Here is an 18,815-nt window from a genome sequence, read left to right as displayed (position 1 = left end):
AAGGAAATTACTGGCTAAGAGTAGAAAAATTTTTTAAAGCAACCCAATGAATCCTAAGACATTACTGTTGCTTTTGAACAACATGATATGGAGATGCCTTGAAGTCAAAGTACATGTATGCAAGAATATAGTGCCTCGGATGTAAAGAAATCCTGTCCATGGAGGATGGCACTGGCCTCCTAGACTTCCTGCCTAAGAAGTTACATCCATCTGGGACTAAGTTTCCTTATCTATGGATGGAAGGTCTTGGGCTCATGTACTTATTCCTGAAATTTTGTGATATTTCATTCATTATCATCAGTGTATTACTAGATCCAATGACGTTTCTCTTGAACTTGAGAAAAGTTCATGAAGAAAAGAAATAGTAACAAGTGATGTGGCTTCTGAATTCCAGACCTTCATTGCTGAAGACTGTTTTGGATTCTGTCTTACTCGTCCTTTTGTATGTTATCACCTCAGAAACTCATAAAGTCACCTCATTTATACAAACTTCACTCCAGTTTCTCAACTAAAAGAGAGCCTAAGACAAGAATCACTTATTTTAAATGACTCATAATTTTAATTATTTTAATGTATCCCGTTTTATTTATCTCCAAGTGAGTAACATAGCCATATTCAAGCAGCTTTTGTTTTCTTTATTTTAGAGCAAAAAAAAAAAAAAAAAAAAAAAAGACTGCCGTAAGCCAGTTGCCTTTATTTGTAAAACTGTTATAGATACTAAAATTAGGGTAGCTTTCTAGAAGGTGAACTTTTGCCAAGAAGCATTGTTTTTTCAAACAAGTTTTCAACGACTGATTTTCAAAATAATTAACTTTCTTTCTTCTCTTCACTTTATTTTCCTAGCCAAAAAAGCAAGAAGAAGAAGAGGGCACAACAGACACGGCAACATCCTCATCCAACAACCATGAGAAGGACAGCGGAGTGGGGCGCACAGACGAAAGCCTGAGGAATGACGAGAGCTCAGAGCAGGAGAATGCAACCGAGGATCCCCACGGCACCTCTCTGAAAAGCAAAAGAGAGCTGGGCCAGAGCCAAGACACTCTGGGAAGCGTTGAACTTCAGTGCAATGAGAGTTTTGTGTCTGGTGAATACATTGACTCAGACTGTATTGGCAACCAAGATGAGGAGTGTGAAAGATTTCGGCAGCTCCTGGAGCTCAAATGCAAGATAAGGAAGCACGGGGAGTATGACCTGTATTACTCAAGCAGCACAATAGAATGCAATCAGGGAGGACGAGAGGGAGTGGAGCATGAACTGCAGTTGCTTAATGAAGAACTGAGAAACATTGAACTTGAGTGCCAAACTATCATGCAGGCTCACAGGCTCCAGAAAGTGACAGACCAGTATGGAGATATCTGGGCATTGCATGATGGAGGATTCCGAAGTTATAGCACCAGCATAGACACCCATAGGGGAAAACTAGATGACATCCTTGAACACCCAGAAAAGTCAGACAAAGACAGCTCCAGTGCTTACAACACAGCTGAAAGTTGCAGAAGCACTCCACTCACTGTGGACCGTTCCCCTGACAGTTCCCTTCCAAGAGTGATCAGCCTCACCAATAAGAAAAACCTGAGAAGCACGATGGCAGCCAGCCAGTCCTCTTCTGGCCAGAGCACTAAAGAGTCGACCTGCACCAAAGCCAAAACCTCTGAACAAGGCTGTGTCATTGAAGGCAAAGAGAAGACTTCAGAAAGCAGCAAGCTTTCTGATCCAGAGAAGACCAGCAGTGAACACATCCCTTATCTCTCTCCTTACCACAGCTCCTCCTATAGATATGCAAACATCCCAGCACATGCCAGGCATTATCAAAGCTACATGCAGTTAATTCAACAGAAGTCCGCAGTCGAGTACGCTCAGAGTCAGCTCAGCTTGGTGAGCGTGTGCAAGGAGTCTCAGAAGTGCTCAGAACCCAAGATGGAATGGAAGGTGAAAATCAGGAGCGACGGGACGCGGTACATCACCAAGAGACCCGTGCGGGACCGCATTCTAAAGGAGCGTGCCTTAAAGATCAAGGAGGAGCGGAGTGGCATGACCACGGACGATGACACCATGAGCGAGATGAAGATGGGGCGGTACTGGAGCAAAGAGGAGAGGAAACAACACTTGGTGCGGGCCAAGGAGCAGCGGCGCCGCCGAGAGTTCATGATGCGGAGCCGGCTGGAGTGTCTCAAGGAGAGTCCCCAGAGCGGCAGTGAGGGCAAGAAGGAGGTCAACATCATTGAACTGAGTCACAAAAAGATGATGAAGAAAAGAAACAAGAAAATTTTGGACAACTGGATGACAATCCAAGAACTGATGACCCATGGGGCCAAGTCCCCTGATGGTACACAAGTTCCTAATGCCTTTTTGTCTGTCACCACAGTATGACCCAATGGATGGAATGCAGCTGGTTTTCAGAGGGTACTACCAGTTTGGGTAGAGGATGCTTGCCTCGTTCAATGTGGCATTTTTATATATATTTTGTGACTCTTTACAGTTTAAATTTTTTGTAAGCAAAAATACCTGCTAATTTTTCATTTGTTTTTCATATATCGGTACTTCTTTTTGGCTGAGATTTTTTTCTTTGACTTGTGATATATTCATATTACTCATTTATATATAAAAACAAGCAAAAGGAAAGAAAAAAAACTTGCACAAAAATACTGAGGAGCCAATTAATTTCCTATTTTAATGTACCTATTACAGATCTGGATTTATTTCTCTAGTTTACTTATTTTCAACTTTAATAACACTCAATGCCAAAATATTTCTATGCTTGCTTCTTGACCTAATACATATGAAATCAAACCTGATGATAAATCATGTGCCACATCTTGTTTTATACATAAAAATCACCTCTTTTTAACATCCTGTTGTACATTGAACACATAAATGGCCATCATCTTTGTCTCAGTAAAGTGTAGGTGGACAATCTTCCTGTGGTATGTAGTGACACTGTTTATGTAGTTAGATAGTTGTGGTAATTGTGACAATAAAAGAGAAATATATTATTGATTATCCCTGAGAAAAGCTATCAAGGAGTGTTCTATTTCCATTGTTCCCTGTGGTTACCAGATATAAATTAGTTATATATGTATACTCTTTAGAAGACTCCTAATTGTGAATTATAAAATGTGTACATTTTCTATCCCATTTTTCAATAAATTGTCCTGAAATGTTTCCCATAGATCATTGTGTCACATATTTTTACCAAGATTAAGTTATGTAGAGCATCTAAGAGTTGCTGTCTAAGCATTCAATAATCATGAGTTCATGCTCTCCTTGACTGCTACCCACGTAAAGAAAATCCAAGAACAATTTAAGAGGAGACAGAGGATCAGTAAGTAGCTGAGACTGTTTATAAGGACAGCTCAAACTGCCATAACAACATATTATAGTCTGTGTGGCTTAAATAACAGGAATTTCTCATAGTTCTTGAGGCCGGAAACCCAACATCAAGGCACCAACCAATTCAGCTCCTGATGAGGGCTCTCTTCCTGTTTTGTAAATGGCCTCCTTGCTTTGTCCTCACAAGGTAGAGAAAGAGAGGAAGCTGTTTGATGTAACTTCTTTTAAGGACACTAATCCTGTCATGAGGGTCTCAACTTCATGACCTCATTTAAACCTAATTACCACCCAAAGGCACCATTTTCAGCTACCATCACATTAGGTCTTAGAGCTTCAACATATGGATTTGTCAGGGAAGAGGCAGTTCAGACCACAGCACCATGAGCATTTGTTTAGTTCATCCTTTGGAAAGAAATTCTTGGAAACTATCTTTTCAATAATTTTCAGCCTACTCAATTACAGACGCCTTATTAAAAAGTGAGATTGTTAGATTTTCAGATAGGATATTTGAGTCTAGCTTTTCATCATATACACATCAACTATATCATATATCAATCATGATGCCTTCAAAGTGAAAGACCAGATCAATGTGTGTGTGAATTTGATCAAATTTTCATTCAACCCAAAAGATTGTTGTAACATAACAGAGACACAACATCTAAACATCTTTGAAGCTGCTTTCCTGTTTAAAAACTTATAATGGCTCCTTACTAGCTCATAAATCAACTCTGATGCCTCAGCCTTATTTTCAAGGTTCTCCACTAACTTGCCCACCTTGCCTCCTGTGCCTCCTCTTTAGGTTTCCTCTGACTTGTTCTGGCTTCCGAGCAACCTGCCCATTTTCACTGAAGTTATCTAATGTTATTTACCCATCTGGAGTTTCTGTGCCAACCCCTACAACTCTCTTAGAGAGTAATCACATGTACATCTTCTCTTTGGAGCCTGTTTTGATGACACTGGATTTTCTTTGCATTTTGACATACACTATGATGCACCTGCAGTTTATTTTACCTTGAAGATTTTATCCTTCCATTATTTGGATCACATACACAGAACTTATTGTCTCCCTCCACAGATCTAAAGTTCATGGAGTCTGGCCCTTGAGTCACCTTCTTTGGAAATCTCTCATAGGATGTCATTTAAACAATAACAAATGCTAGTTGAGTTAAATTATTTTATTCACTTATCTCACGTATTGGTCCTTTTGTTACTATTTTCCTTACTCGTCTACCTGTCTAAGTTCTTACCTTTTAAAGGGCTATTACACAGATGGAAAGAAATAAATCTTATTTACATATAATAAAAAGCTGGTCTCAAAAATTTTAAGATAGTCATAGTAATAGCAACTTAACTGAGAATTTCATCACTGCTAACTTTAATCTAATCAATAAAGCTACTCAGTGCACCTAGAGCTAAATTTTGATCAGATGATTTTAAATAAGAATGCCTCTCTATCTTAAAAACTCAGTTTCTTCCTTATCTAATGCCTATGGTTATTGTTTATCCTCTTGATACAACTGGGTTTAAATATTCATTGAATTCAAATTACTCCTATAGATAAATGAGTTTGGAACCAACATGTAGATATTTTCCAGAAGAAATATGTACACATCTTACAGAATGCAGTGTTTCCAAAGTTACCAGCTTAATTTTATTTTTATTAATGTGCTTGCCAATTTTTAAAAACTGTGATGTTAGTGTTTTTCATGTCTGTGTTTATACAGTTCTACAAATTGAGAAGTGTCTTTTTCAAAAATCAGTGAAAATCTGAGAAGTGTTATGTTTTATCTTTCTACATAACATATCTTTGTGCTAAGCATGTTTTTTTTTCTAGTAAATGAATAATAAACCTGCTGCTCAACAAAGATAAATAAGTGACTATATGTGAAATATTTTATTTTAGTTCAAAAGACGTATGTGACTGTGAAGAGGAAACAATACTTTACTTGGGCTTACCTTTGAAATTCCATATGTTTAATTGACAAAAATTGGTGTTAGGATCCATATGTGAATGACCTATGGAGGGGGGAATAATGTATTCCCTATGGGCGTTTCTTCACTGTGTGTCATGAAGAAGGCTATTGTTGCCACGCTATTTTGTGCAGACTGTCCCTTTAGGAGCATACAGCATGGCTTCCTCTAACATAACCTTTCCATAACTACATACTGATTTAATCCATGTCGTGCTGCTGTGTCTAAATCTTCCATCTAAACATATTTTTATGCCTCCAATGAGCTGTTATCTCTACTTCAAATTATTTTGTGATGGTGCCACTGTTTGCTGCTCTGTCACACTTATCACCTGAGTCTTCTCGAATTTCTGTTTTATCTGGTAAGTGACAAAGCAGTGTGAATTTTCTTTTCTAAATATGTCAGGTTGTCTTCAATAGCCTTACCCACTCATCTTTTGGTATATACTGTCTCCATCTCCTTTCTAATTACCTCGACAGATCTGGATTTGTTCTCCCTGGACACCTTTCCCAGTCTCCCTAACTTGTGGCAGCAACACTGGGCCTCCTAAATACTACTTTCCTCACTTTGCTTGAATATCTTCAGAAATCTTTTCCTGAGTATAGGATAAAATCTGAATGCCTGAGATATTCATCAAGGACTCTATAATTTAACCTCAACTTTTTTTTCTATCAGATCTCACACTTCTCTCCAGAAAGAATGTCTAACTCAGACCTCAAGAAATCTGTGTTTTACCGAGTGGTGGTAGTTTAATCACTAAGTTATGTCCAACTTTTGCCACCCGATGGACTATATCCTGCCAGGCTCCTCCATCCATGGAATTTTCCAGGCAAGAATACTAGAGCGGGTTGCCATTTCCTACTCCAGGGGATCTTCCCAACCCAGGGATCAAACTCACATCTCTTGTGTCTCCTGTGTTGGTAAGTGGATTCTTTACCAACTGCACCACTTGGGAAGATGCACCTTCATACTAATATTATTCCAACTTTAAATAAAATTTAATGAAATTTTATTTTGTATTGATTTGTACTCTACTATTTTGTTGATTTCCATTATTTTTATTTGTATACATAATCATGGATTGGTATGATATAATTCATAGTAGCACAATAATAATTATTAAATAATTTCTATTAATTTTCAATGAATTGAATACTGCAATAAGTTCACTGACAAATTCACTTCTTAAAAAATAAAGTAAAAAAAAAATTCCCAGAAAATTATTTTCCACTTACCTGAAGTCTATGTTCTCTTTCCAGTTTCTCATCATTATTTTCCAAAATGTAAATATTTGGAACTTTATTAAAAAGATTTAAAATCTAGGTAAAACAAACCATTTGCTTCTGTAAATATGCATGAAATGGCTTCAGAATTTCAATGAATAGTGACAACAGGAAACCACTGACAAAAAAACTGACCAAATCAGTCCTTATTAATAAAAGAATATTTTGAGATATTTTTTATTCTCTTTTTTTTTTCCATTTCTACTCAAGTATGCTACCTTTTTCAACAGGACTGGTTTATACTGGAACAAGTTTATAAGGAGTATCCTTGTAGAACTGAGTTAATGGTCCCATAAAGCTGATTATTTGGAGATGTTTTGTGTTACTTCTAATGTCCCACTCTGCTTCTGCTTTAATCAGACAGGACTCCCCACAGTTTGTCTAACATGCCACTCTCATTTTCGAGGCCACTCTGCATGTGGTGTCCTACATGCCAAATAAACCCTCTCCTTTTCTTTGTCAACATTTTCCCATATCTCCAGGGGATTTCCCTAACTCTTGCTAACAGCCACTCATTTCTGAACACTCATAGAAGGTACTGTCTTATCACTCCCTTTGCTTTCCACCCAATAGTGTCTAATTTTTTTTCCATAATGTGTCTCTCATGATCCCAGTTTGTTGCACGGTTAGAATCATTGGCACATATATCCTTCTGGAATTTCTTCTGTTTCACCAAAAAACAGCTGCTCAGGATTTTGAGTGCCTTGTATGTTTTACATGCCCTAGTCAACTGTGTTGTGTCTCAACAAGTACTGCTCCTGAACTCACTGGTCAGTTATAAATTAGAATCCCGTTTATTACTCCGTATCCTACCTCCCAGCTCTGCCATTTACTAGTTTCATATTCTTAAGAAAGTTGGTTACGCTTGCTGCTGCTCATTAGAGGGAGATAAATATAGCCTTTTTCATAAATTAGGAATCGATTGAGCTAATACATATAAAGAAGCTAGATGAGTGTGGGCACAGAGTGGGCACTCAATAGATATTAAAGCTTATTTTTATTTTCTGATGAGTTGTTGTTCAGTATTTTAGTCATGTCTGACTCTTTGTGACCCCATGAATTGCAAAAGACCAGGCTCTTCTGTCCTTCATTATTTCCCTGAGTTTGCTTAAACTCATGTCTACTGAGTAGGTGATGCCATCCAACCATCTCATCCTCTGTCACCCCTTTCTCCTCTTGTCCTTAATCTTTCCCCACATCAGGGTCTTTTCCAAAGAGTTGGCTTTTCATATCAGGTGGCCAAAGTATTGGATCTTCAGCTTCAGCATCAGTCCTTCCAATGAATATTCAGGACTGACTTCCTTTAGGATTGACTGGTTTGATTTTGCAGTCCAAGGGACTTTCAAGATCTTCTCCAGTACAACAATTCAAAAGCATCAATTCTTCAGCGCTCAGCCTTCTTTATGTTTCAACTCTCACATCCATACACGACCACTGGAAAAAGGGGTATCTTGGCTTTTTAACACATTATCTAGGTTTGCCATAGCTTTTATTCCAATGAGCAAGCGTTTTTTAATTTCATGGCTGCAGTCACCACCCTCAGTAATTTTGGAGCCTAAGAAAATAAGATGCACCACTCTTTCCACTTTTTCCCCACTCTTTTTTTTTTTTTTTTTTGCCACAAAGTGATGGGACTGGCTGCCATGATCTTTGTTGTTTGAATGTTGTGGTTTAAACTAGCTTTTACACTCTCCTCTTTCACTTTCATCAAGAGGCTCTTAATACCTCTTCACTTTCTGTCATTAAAGTGACAGTATCTGCATATCTGACACTGTTTATATTTCCCCTGGAAATCTTGATACCAGCTTGTGAGTCATCCAGCCTGGCATTTTCCATGATGTATTCTGCAAATAAGTTAAATAAGCAGAGTGACAATATGCAATCTTGATGTACTCCTTTTCCAATTTTAAACCAGTCCATTGTTCCACATCTTGTTCTAACTGTTTTTTCTTGTCCTGCATACAGTTTTCTTAGGAGACAGGTTAGGAGGTCAGATATTCCCATCTCTTTAAGAATTATCCACAGTGTATTATGATCCACACAGCCAAAGGCTATAACATAGTCAATGAAGCAGATTTTTTTTTAATTTATTTTCTTTTTCTATGATCCAGCTGATGTTGGCAATTTGATCTCTGGTTCATTGTACATCTGGAATTTCTCCATTCATGTACTGCTAAAGCCTAGCTTGAAGGATTTTGAGCATAATCTTCCTAGCATATGAAACAAGTGCAACTGATCTGTAATTTGAACATTCTTTGGGATTAGAATGAAAACTGACCTTTTCCAGTCCTGTGGCCACTGCTGAGTTTTCCAAATTTTCTGGCATATTGAGTGCAGCACTTTAACAGCATCATTTTTTAGGATTTGAAATAGCTCAACAGAAATTCCATCACAGCCACTAGCTTTGTTCATAGTGATGCTTCCTAAGGGCCACTTGACTTCACACTGCAAGATATCCGACTTTAGGTGAGTGACCACACCATCATGGTTACCTAGGTCATTAAGATCATTTTGTACAGTTCCTGTGTATTCTTACCGCCTATTTTAACATCTTCTGCTTCTGTTAGGTCGTTACCATTTCTATTCTTTATTGTGCCCATCATTGCATGAAATATTCCCTTGGCATCTCCAATTTTCCTGAAGAGATCTCTAGTCTTTCCCATTCTCTTGTTTTCCTCTATTTCTTTGCATTGATTACTGAGGAAGGCTTTCTTATCTCTCCTTGCTGTTCTCTGAAACTCTGTATTCAGTTGAGTATACCTTTCCCTTTCTCCTTTGCCTTTCACTTATCTTTTTTTCTCAGCTGTTTGTAAGGCTTCCTTAGAAAACCACTTTGTCTTCTTACATTTCTTTTTCTTGGGGATGATTTTGGTCACCACCTCCTGTACAATGTTATGAACCTCCACCTATAGTTCTTCAGGCATTCTGTCTACCAGTTATAATCCCTTGAATCTATTCATCATTTCCACTGTATAATCATAAGGTATTTGATTTATGTCATACCTGAATGGCCTAGTGGTTTTCCCTACTTTCTTCAATTTTGCAATAAGGAGCTGATGATCTGAGCTCCAGTTCTTCTTTTTGTAATTTTAGTCATCTGCCATAAGTTCTAGAACTACTAGGCCATAGATTGTATTCAGACTCATAATGGTCTGCCCCCAAATTTCTCTTCCTTCTACTACTTACACCATCCAAGTTGATTAACAATAGGCATGAGAGTTAACAGCAGCTTGTTCACTAAGCTCTTTCTTCTGTTTAAACAGAAGTGCAGACTCTGCCACCATTTTCTCTGTCATCAAACATGCTGATGAAACAAGAGGGAGGAGGCAGGACACAACCTCTAAAAGAATGACACAGCCCTTGAGGATACATCATTAACTGACTAGAACCAACTAGGTTCAAGATGATGGAAGATTTGACTTCCAGTAGACCTTGAGCCTCATTACATGCTTGTTGTATTCTATTAGCATGTGATAAATGAAACACACACCATGCCAAGACAGTTCTGAGACTGACCATCAAAGGTCAAAAAATGGGCAGTGGACCAATTCTTGGAAATTTCTGCCCCTTTCCTGAAATGGTTGGAATAATCCTCCAACTTGTTAGCCTGTGAAATTATCCAGTCCATAAAAACTAACCACCCCATATTTCAGAACCTCTCGTGTTCTTAGATGGTCCACACTCTGTGTAGTGTGTTTCTCCAAGGCCATTCTCACCTTTTGAGCCAACCACATTCTGTCTATAGAATGTGTATCTTTCTAAATAAATCTACTTCTTACATGTCACTTTGTCTCACACTGAATTCTTTCTGCATTAAGACATAAAGAACCCAAGCTTCACTATGTCCTGAGACCAGGTGTGTGATCTCAATTAAAACTCTGGGTTCAAGTCCCAATCTAAGCTACACGGTTTCATTGACTTTTTTCATTTTGTTCTATTTTTTGAATTATATGTTGCCTAGGGATTCTCTGGTGGCTCAGACTGTAAAGAATCTGCCTACAGTGCAGGAGACCTGGCTTCAGTCCCTGGATTGTGAAGATCCCCTGGAGAAGGAAATGGAAATCCACTCAGTAGTCTTGCCTGCAGAATTCCATGGACAAAGGAGTCTGGTGAGCTACTGTCCATGGGATCACCAAGAGTTGGATACAACTGAGCAATTCACACACACACACACACACACACACACACACACACTGCCTATGGTGAGGGTTTCAGTAGTAGATTTTGATTTTAACCAATAAGCCTATAATTGTTTCTCTAGAGCCAGTATATAACTGCATCCTGCCTCAGATTTATTATCACCTTTTTCCATTGTGCTGCCTGCTGTGTTCATGATCAAAAGAGTGACACTTGTAAAGACGTATTGGAGATCCATTTACAGAACTGTCACAGATACTTAAAGCCGGTATTTTAATACAAAGGATTGTCAGTGCTAGATATTCAATCCTCAAGTATGTTTGAATAAACAATTTAATAAGCCATACATTTATTCAACTTTACCTCTTTGATGGTGATAAGAATAGATTAGACGAGATGCAACTTCTCTACACAACTTGGAAAATCTGTGGAATACACTATGAAGCAAATTGTAATCAAATATTTCCAGAAACTAGCCCTACACTGATGTTCTCATTATGGTAGGATCAGTGAGTATAGTATAGATTTCTATTTTTGTCCACTTAATTTAGCCCTACTTCATTACTGAAACAGAATGTTAATCAGAAAATCAATCAGATGGAGAACACAAAACAACAGAAAAGGTACAAAACAGTCAAGAGAAGGAAACATATTTGGAGCATACAATGTTCACTGTGTTAAATACTTTACATGGATCATTAGTAAACTTAGGAAGATGAAATGTGAGCATGTAAAAAGTAATATAACTTTATAAAGCAAGTCAGTATACAGTGAGAAACACAGGAAGGTTAAGGGGAATGGAAAGTTATGGGTTAATGCAACCTTTGAGAAGCCGTCCCTGGTCTCACAGCCTTGAGACTCAAATAATGGTTCATGCTAAGGATCAGTTGAGTTCCGTTCATTTCAGTTGCTCAGTCGTGTCTGACTCTTTGCGACCCCATGAACCGCAGCACGCCAGGCCTCCCTGTCCATTATCAACTACCAGTTTACCCAAACTCATGTCCATTGAGTCAGTGATGCCATCTGATCATCTCATCCTCTGTCATCCTCTTCTCTTCCTGCCTTCAATCTTTCCCAACATAAGGGTCTTTTCAAATGAGTCAGCTCTTCGCATCAGGTGGCCAAAATATTGAAGTTTCAGCTTCAGCATCAGTCCTTCCAATGAACACCCAGGACTGATTTCCTTTAGGATGAACTGGTTGGATCTCCTTGCAGTCCAAGGGACTCTCAAGAGTCTTCTCCAACACCACAGTTCAAAAGCATCAATTCTTCAGTCCTCAACTTTCTTTATAGTCCAAATCTCACATCCATACATGACCACTGGAAAAACCATAGCCTTGACTAGACGGACCTTTGTTGGCAAAGTAATGTCTCTGTTTCTTAATATGCTATCTATGTTGGTCATAACTTTCCTTCCAAGGAGTAAATGTCTTTTAATTTCATGGCTATAATCACCATCTACATTGATTTTGGGGCACAAAAAAATAAAGTCTGACACTGTTTCCTCTGTTTCCCCATCTATTTCCCATGAAGTGATGGGACCAGATGCCATGATCTTAGTTTTCTGAATGTTAAGCTTTAAGCCAACTTTTTCACTCTCCACTTTCACTTTCATCAAGAGGCTCTTTTGTTCCTCTTCACTTTCTGTCATAAGGGTGGTGTCATCTGCATATCTGAGGTTATTGGTATTTCTTTTGGCATTCTTGATTCCAGCTTGTGCTTCTTCCAGCCCAGTGTTTCTCATAGAAGTTAAATAAGCAAGGTGACAATATACAGCCTTGATGTACTCCTTTTCCTATTTGGAACCAGTCTGTTGTTCCATGTCCAGTTCTAACTGTTGCTTCCTGACCTGCATACAGGTTTCTCAAGAGGCAGGTCAGGTGCTCTGGTATTCCCATCTCTTTCAGAATCTTCCACAGTTTATTGTGATCCACACAGTCAAAGGCTTTGGCATAGTCAATAAAGCAGAAATAGATGTTTTTCTGGAACTCTCTTGCCTTTTCCATGATCCAGCAGATATTGGCAATTTGATCTCTGGTTCCTCTGCCTTTTCTAAAATCAGCTTGAACATCTGGATGTTCGCGGTTCACGTATGCTGAAGCCTGGCTTGGAGAATTTTGAGCATTATTTTACTAGCATGTGAGATGAGTGCAATAGTGTGGTAGTTTGAGCATTCTTTGGCATTGCCTTTCTTTGGGATTGGAATGAAAACTGACCTTGTCCAGTCCCGTGGGCACTGCTGAGTTTTCCAAATTTGCTGGCGTATTGAGTGCAGCACTTTCACAGCATCATCTTTCAGGATTTGAAATAGCTCAACTGGAATTCCATCACCTCCTCTAGCTTTGTTCATAGTGATGCTTTCCAAGGCCCACTTGACTTCACATTCCAGGATGTCTGGCTCTAGGTGAGTGATCATACCATCGTGATTATCTGGGTCATGAAGCTCTTTTTTGTACAGTTCTGTATATTCTTGCCACCTCTTCTTAATATCTTCTGCTTCTGTTCGGTCCATACCATTTCTGTCCTTTATCGAGCCCATCTTTGCATGAAATATTCCCTTGATATCTCTAATTTCCTTGAAGAGATCCCCAGTCTTTCCCATTCTGTTGTCTCCTTGGGTAAGTTTATTCCCAGATTTTTGATTTTTTTTGTTTCAATGTTGAATGATATTGATACCTTAATTTCTCTTTCTGATTTTTCAGCAAGTGATTTCTGTGTATTGATTTTGTATCCTACAACTTTGCTAAATTCACTGATTAGCTATAGTAATTTTATAATACTATCTTTAGGGTTTTCTATGTACAGTATCATGTCATCTGCAAACAGTGAGAGCCTTATTTCTTCTTTTCTGATCTGGATTCCTTTTATTTCTTTTTCTTCTCTTATTGCTATAGCTAGCACTTCCAGAACTATGTTGAATAATAGTAGTGAAAGTGGACACCCTTGTCTTGTTCCTGATCTTAGGGAGAATGCTTTCTGTTTTTCACCATTGAGAATAATGTTTGCTGTGGGTGTATCATATATGGCCTTTACTATGTTGAGGTAGGCTCCTTCTATGCCCATTTTTTGGAGAGTTTTAATCATAAATTGGTGCTAAATTTTGTCAAAGGCTTTTTCTGCATCTATTGAGATTGTTATATGGTCTTTATCTTTCAATTTGTTAATATGATGTATCACATTGATTGATTTGCATATATTGAAGAATCCTGGCATCCTTGGAATAAACCCAACTTAATCCTTGTGTATGAGCTTTTTGATGTGTTGTTGTATTCTGTTTGCTAAAATTTTGTTGAGGATTTTTGCATCTGTGTTCATTAGTGATATTGGCCTGTATTTTCCTTTTTTGTGCTGTCTTTGGTTTTGGTATCAGGGTGATGGTGGCCTCATAGAATGAGCATGGAACTGTTCCTTCCTCTGCAATTTTTTGAAAGTGTTTTAGAAGGATAGGCATTAGCTCTTCTCTAAATATTTGATAAAATTCTCCCGTGAAGCCATCTGGTCCTGGGCTTTTGTGTTTTGGGAGATTTTTGATCACTCCTTCAATTTCAGTGCTTGTAACTGGGTTGTTCATAATTTCTATTTCTTCCTGGTTCAATCTTGAAAGATTGACCTTTTCTAAGAATCTGTCCATTTCTTCCAGGTTATCCATTTTATTGCCACATATTTGTTCATAATAGTCTCTTATAATCCTTTCTATTTCTGCATTGCCTGTTGTAACCTTTCCTTGTTGATTTCTAATTTTGTTGGTTTGATTCTTCTCTTTTTTTCTCAATGAGTCTGGCTAAAAGTTTGTCAATTTTATCTTCTCAAAGAATCAGCTTTTAGTTTTATTAATCTCTACTATTGTTTCTTTCATTTCTTTTTCACTTATTTCTGCTCTGATCTTTATGATTTCTTTCCTTCTGCTAACTTTAGGGTTTTTTTGTTCTTCTTTTTCCAGTTGTTTTAGATGTAAAGTTAGGTTGTTATTCGATGTTTTTCTTGTTTCTTGAGGTAGGATTGAATTGCTATAAAATTCCCTCTTAGAACTGCTTTTGCTGCATCTCATAGGTTTTGAGTTGTGGTGTTTTCATTGTCATTTGTTTCTAGAAATTTTTGATTTCCCTTTTGATTTCTTCAGCAACCTGATGGATTTTTAGAAATATATTGTTTAATCTCCATATGTTTGTGTTTTTTACAATTTTTTCTTGTAATTGATATCTAGTCTGATAGCATTGAGATCAGAGAAGATGCTTGATTCAATTTCAATTTTCTTAAATTTACTGAGGTTTGATTTGTGACCCAAGATGTGGTATGTCCTAGAGAATGTTCCATGTGCACTTGAGAAGCAGGTGTATTCTTCTGCATTTGGATAGAATGTCCTGAGTATATCAATGAGATCTATCTCATCTAATGTATCATTTAAGACTTGTATTTCCTTATTAATTTTCTGTTTTGATGATGTGTCCACTGGTGTGTGTAGGGTGTTAAAATCACTTAACTATTATTATGTTACTGTCAATTTCTCCTTTTATGTCTGTTAGTGTTTGTCTTATGTATTGAGGGTCTCCTATGTTGGGTGCAGCAGTTCAGTTCAGTTCAGTTCAGTTAAGTAGCTCAGTCATGTCCGACTCTTTGTGACCCCATGAACTGCAGCACGCCAGGCCTCCCTATCCATCACCAACTCCCAGAGTCCACCTAAGTCCATGTCCATTGAGTTGGTGATGCCATCCAACCATCTTATCCTCTGTCATCCCCTTCTCCTTCTGCCCTCAATCTTTCCCAGCATCAGGGTCTTTTCAAATGAGTCAGCTCTTCACAATAGATGGCAAAAGTATTGGTGTTTCAGCTTCAACATCAGTCCTTCTGATGAATACCCAGGACTGATCTGGGTGCATAGATATTTACAATTGTTATGTCTTCCTCTTGGATTGATCCCATGATCGTTTATGTAGTGTCCGTCCTTATCTCTTGTAATCTTTATTTTAAGGTCTATTTTGTCTGACATGTGGATTGCTACTCCAGCTTTCTTTTGTTTCCCATTTGCAAGAAATATATTGTTACATCCTCTCACTTTCAGTCTTTATGTGTCTTTAGGTCTGAAGTGGGTTTCTTGTAGACAGCATATATGTGGTTCTCGTTTTTGTATCCATTCAGCCGGTCTGTGTCTTTTGGTTGGAGCATTTAAAGTAATTATTGATATATATGTTCCTACTGCCATTTTCTTAATTGTTTGATGTTGCTTTTGTAGATCTTTTTTTCTTCTCTTGTATTACTTGACTCTATAAGTCCCTTTAACATTTGTTGTAAAGCTGCCTTGGTGGTACTGAATTCTCTTAATTTTTGCTTGTCTGAAAATCTTATTTCTCCACCAATTTTGAGTGAGATCCTTGCCAGGTATAGTAATCTTGGTTGTAGATTTTTCCCTTTTGCTACTTTAAATATATCCTGCCATTCCCTTCTGTCTTGCAGAGTTTCTGCTGAAATATCAGGTGTTAAACGTATGAAGTTTCCTGTGTATATTACTTTTTCCTTGCTGCTTTTAAGATTCTTTCTTTGTGTTTAGTCTTTGCTAATTTGATTAATATGTGTCTTGGCATGTTTCTCCCTGGAATTATCCTGTATGAGACTCTTTGTGCCTCTTGAACTTGATTGACTATTTACTTTTCCATGCTGGGGAAATGTTCAACTATAATCTCTTCAAAAATTGTCTCATATCCTTTCTTTTTCTCTTCTTCTTCTGGGACCCCTATAATTCAAATGTCAGTGCATTTGATATTGTCCCAGTGGTTTCTGAGACTATCCTCAGTTCTTTTCATTCTTTTTACTTTATTCTGCTCTTCAGAAGTTATTTCCACCATTTTATCTTTCAGCTCGTTGATTCATTCTTCTGCTTCAGATATTCTGCTTTTGAGTCCTTTTAGGGTATTTTTAGTAATTATGTTGTTTGTCTCTATATATTTATTCTTTAATTCTTCTAGGCCTTTGTTAATTGATTTTTGCATTTTCTCCATTTTGTTTTTGATCATCTTTACTATCATTATTCTGAATTCTTTTCAGGTAGTTTGCCTATTTCCTCTTCATTTATTTGGACTTCTATGTTTCTAGTTTCTCCCTTCATTTATGTAGTATATCTCTACCTTTCCAAAAAATTTTTTTAACTTACTGTGTTTGAGGTCTCCTTTCCCAAGCTTCAAGGATGAATTCTCTCTTCCTTTTGTTTCCTGTCCTCCTAAGGTTTGTCCAGTGGTTTGTGTAAGCATAGTATAGGGTGAGTTTTGTGTTGAGGTTTTTGTTTGTTTGTTTTTCCTCTGATGGGCAAGGCTGGGTGAGGTGGTAATCCTATCTGCTGATGATTAGATTTCTATTTTTGTTTTCTTTTTTGTTTAGCTGAGGTATCTTGCACAGGGTGCTACTGGTCACTGGGAGATGCTGGGACTTGGATTTAAGTGGTTTCCTTTGTGTGAGTTCTCACTATTTAACACTCCCTAGGGTAAGTTCTCTGGTAGTATAGGGTCTTGGATTCAGTGCACCCACTCCAAAGGCTCAGGGCTTGATCTCTGGTCAGGAACAAAGTTTCCCCAAGTGGTTTTTATGGCATTAGGTGAGATTAAAACAAATTCTTTAAAAAGAGAAACTAAAGATGAATCCTAGACAAAGGGCAGTTACTAAATCAGACAAATAATAAAATAATGGAACATGCACATGTACATATACAACCATAAGCAAAATCAAAACACCCCAACAAAAATACAGTAGATTGACCTGGTGGACAAAAGAAATGAGAATGACATTTACCAGTTAAGTACAAAACTAAATAAAGCTCACACTGGGAAATAACTAAAGTAAGGTGCCAAGTGGAGAATAGAGCAATGAAAAAATAAATATATTGAGAAGAAAGAAAAGAAAGAAAAAAATTGATACACAAAATTAAAGAGAAATAGATGAAGAAGATTTGGAAAACTCAGCAGTGAACACAGGACAGGAAAAGGTCAGTTTTCATCCCAATCCCAAATAAAGGCGATGCCAAAGAATGTTCAAACTACACAATTGCACTCATCTCACACGCCAGCAAATTAATGGTCAAAATTCTCCAAGACAAGCTTTAACAGTATGTGAACTGTGAACTTCCAGATGTTCAACCTGGATTCAGAAAAGGCAAAGGAACCAGAGATCAAATTGCCAGCATTCACTGAATCATTGAAAAGCAAGAGAGTTCCAGAAAAACATCTATTTCTGCTTTATTAACTACTCCAAAGCCTTTGACTGTGTGAATCACAAAAAACTGTGGAAAATTCTTAAAGAGATGAGAATACCAGACCACCTTACCTGCTTCCTGAGAAATGTGTATGCAGGTCAGGAAGCAACAGTTAGAACTGGACATGGAACACAGACTGGTTCAAAATTGAGAAAGGAGTATGGTGAGGCTGTATATTGTCACCATGCTTATTTAACATCTGTGCAGAGTACATAAGGTGAAATGCTGGGTTGGATGAAGCACAAACAAAAATCAAAATTGTCAGAGGAAATATCAATAACCTCAGATATGCAGATGGTACCACGCTTATGGCAGAAAATGAAGAATTAAAGAGCTTCTTGATGAAAGTGAAAATGGAGAGTGAAAAAGTTGGCTTAAAACTCAACATTCAGAAAACTAAGGTCGTGACATCCAGTCCCAACACTTCATGGCAAACAGATGAGGAAACAGTGGAAAGACTGAGAGACATTATTTTCTCGGGCTCTAAAATCACTGCAGATGGTGACTGCAGACATGAAATTAAAAGATGCTGGTTCCTTGGAAGAAAAGCTATGACAAACCTAGTTCAGTTCAGTAGCTCAGTCATGTCCGACATTTTCCAACCCCATGGACTGCAGCTGCAAGGCTTCTGGGTCCATCACCAACTCCCAAAGCTTACTCAAACTCATGTCCATCAAATCAGTGATGCCATCCACCATCTCATTCTCTGTCTGCCCCTTCTCCTCCTGCCTTCAATCTTTCCCAGCATCAGGGTCTTTTCAAATGAGTCAGATATTTGCATCAGGTGGCCAAAGTATTGGAGTTTCAGCTTCAACATCAGTCCTTCCAATGAACACCCAGGACTGCTTTCCTTTAGG

At 37.9% G+C, this 18,815-nt stretch overlaps 1 protein-coding gene across 1 annotated transcript in view; it reads left to right on the top strand.

Moving 5' to 3' along the window:
- The window catches only part of PDZRN4 (PDZ domain containing ring finger 4), a 436,221-nt gene extending 431,031 nt beyond the window's left edge, over window positions 1-5,190 (top strand). Inside the window, exon 10 of the mRNA XM_005680159.3 lies at window positions 844-5,190. Coding sequence (XP_005680216.2) covers window positions 844-2,370 — 1,527 coding nt within the window. The 3' untranslated portion in view covers window positions 2,371-5,190. The remainder of the gene's footprint in view (window positions 1-843) is intronic.

This window comes from Capra hircus, chromosome 5 (genome assembly GCF_001704415.2).
Source record: "Capra hircus breed San Clemente chromosome 5, ASM170441v1, whole genome shotgun sequence".
NCBI classification, from domain to species: domain Eukaryota; kingdom Metazoa; phylum Chordata; class Mammalia; order Artiodactyla; family Bovidae; genus Capra; species Capra hircus.
This window is presented reverse-complemented; position numbering and strand designations above follow the sequence as displayed.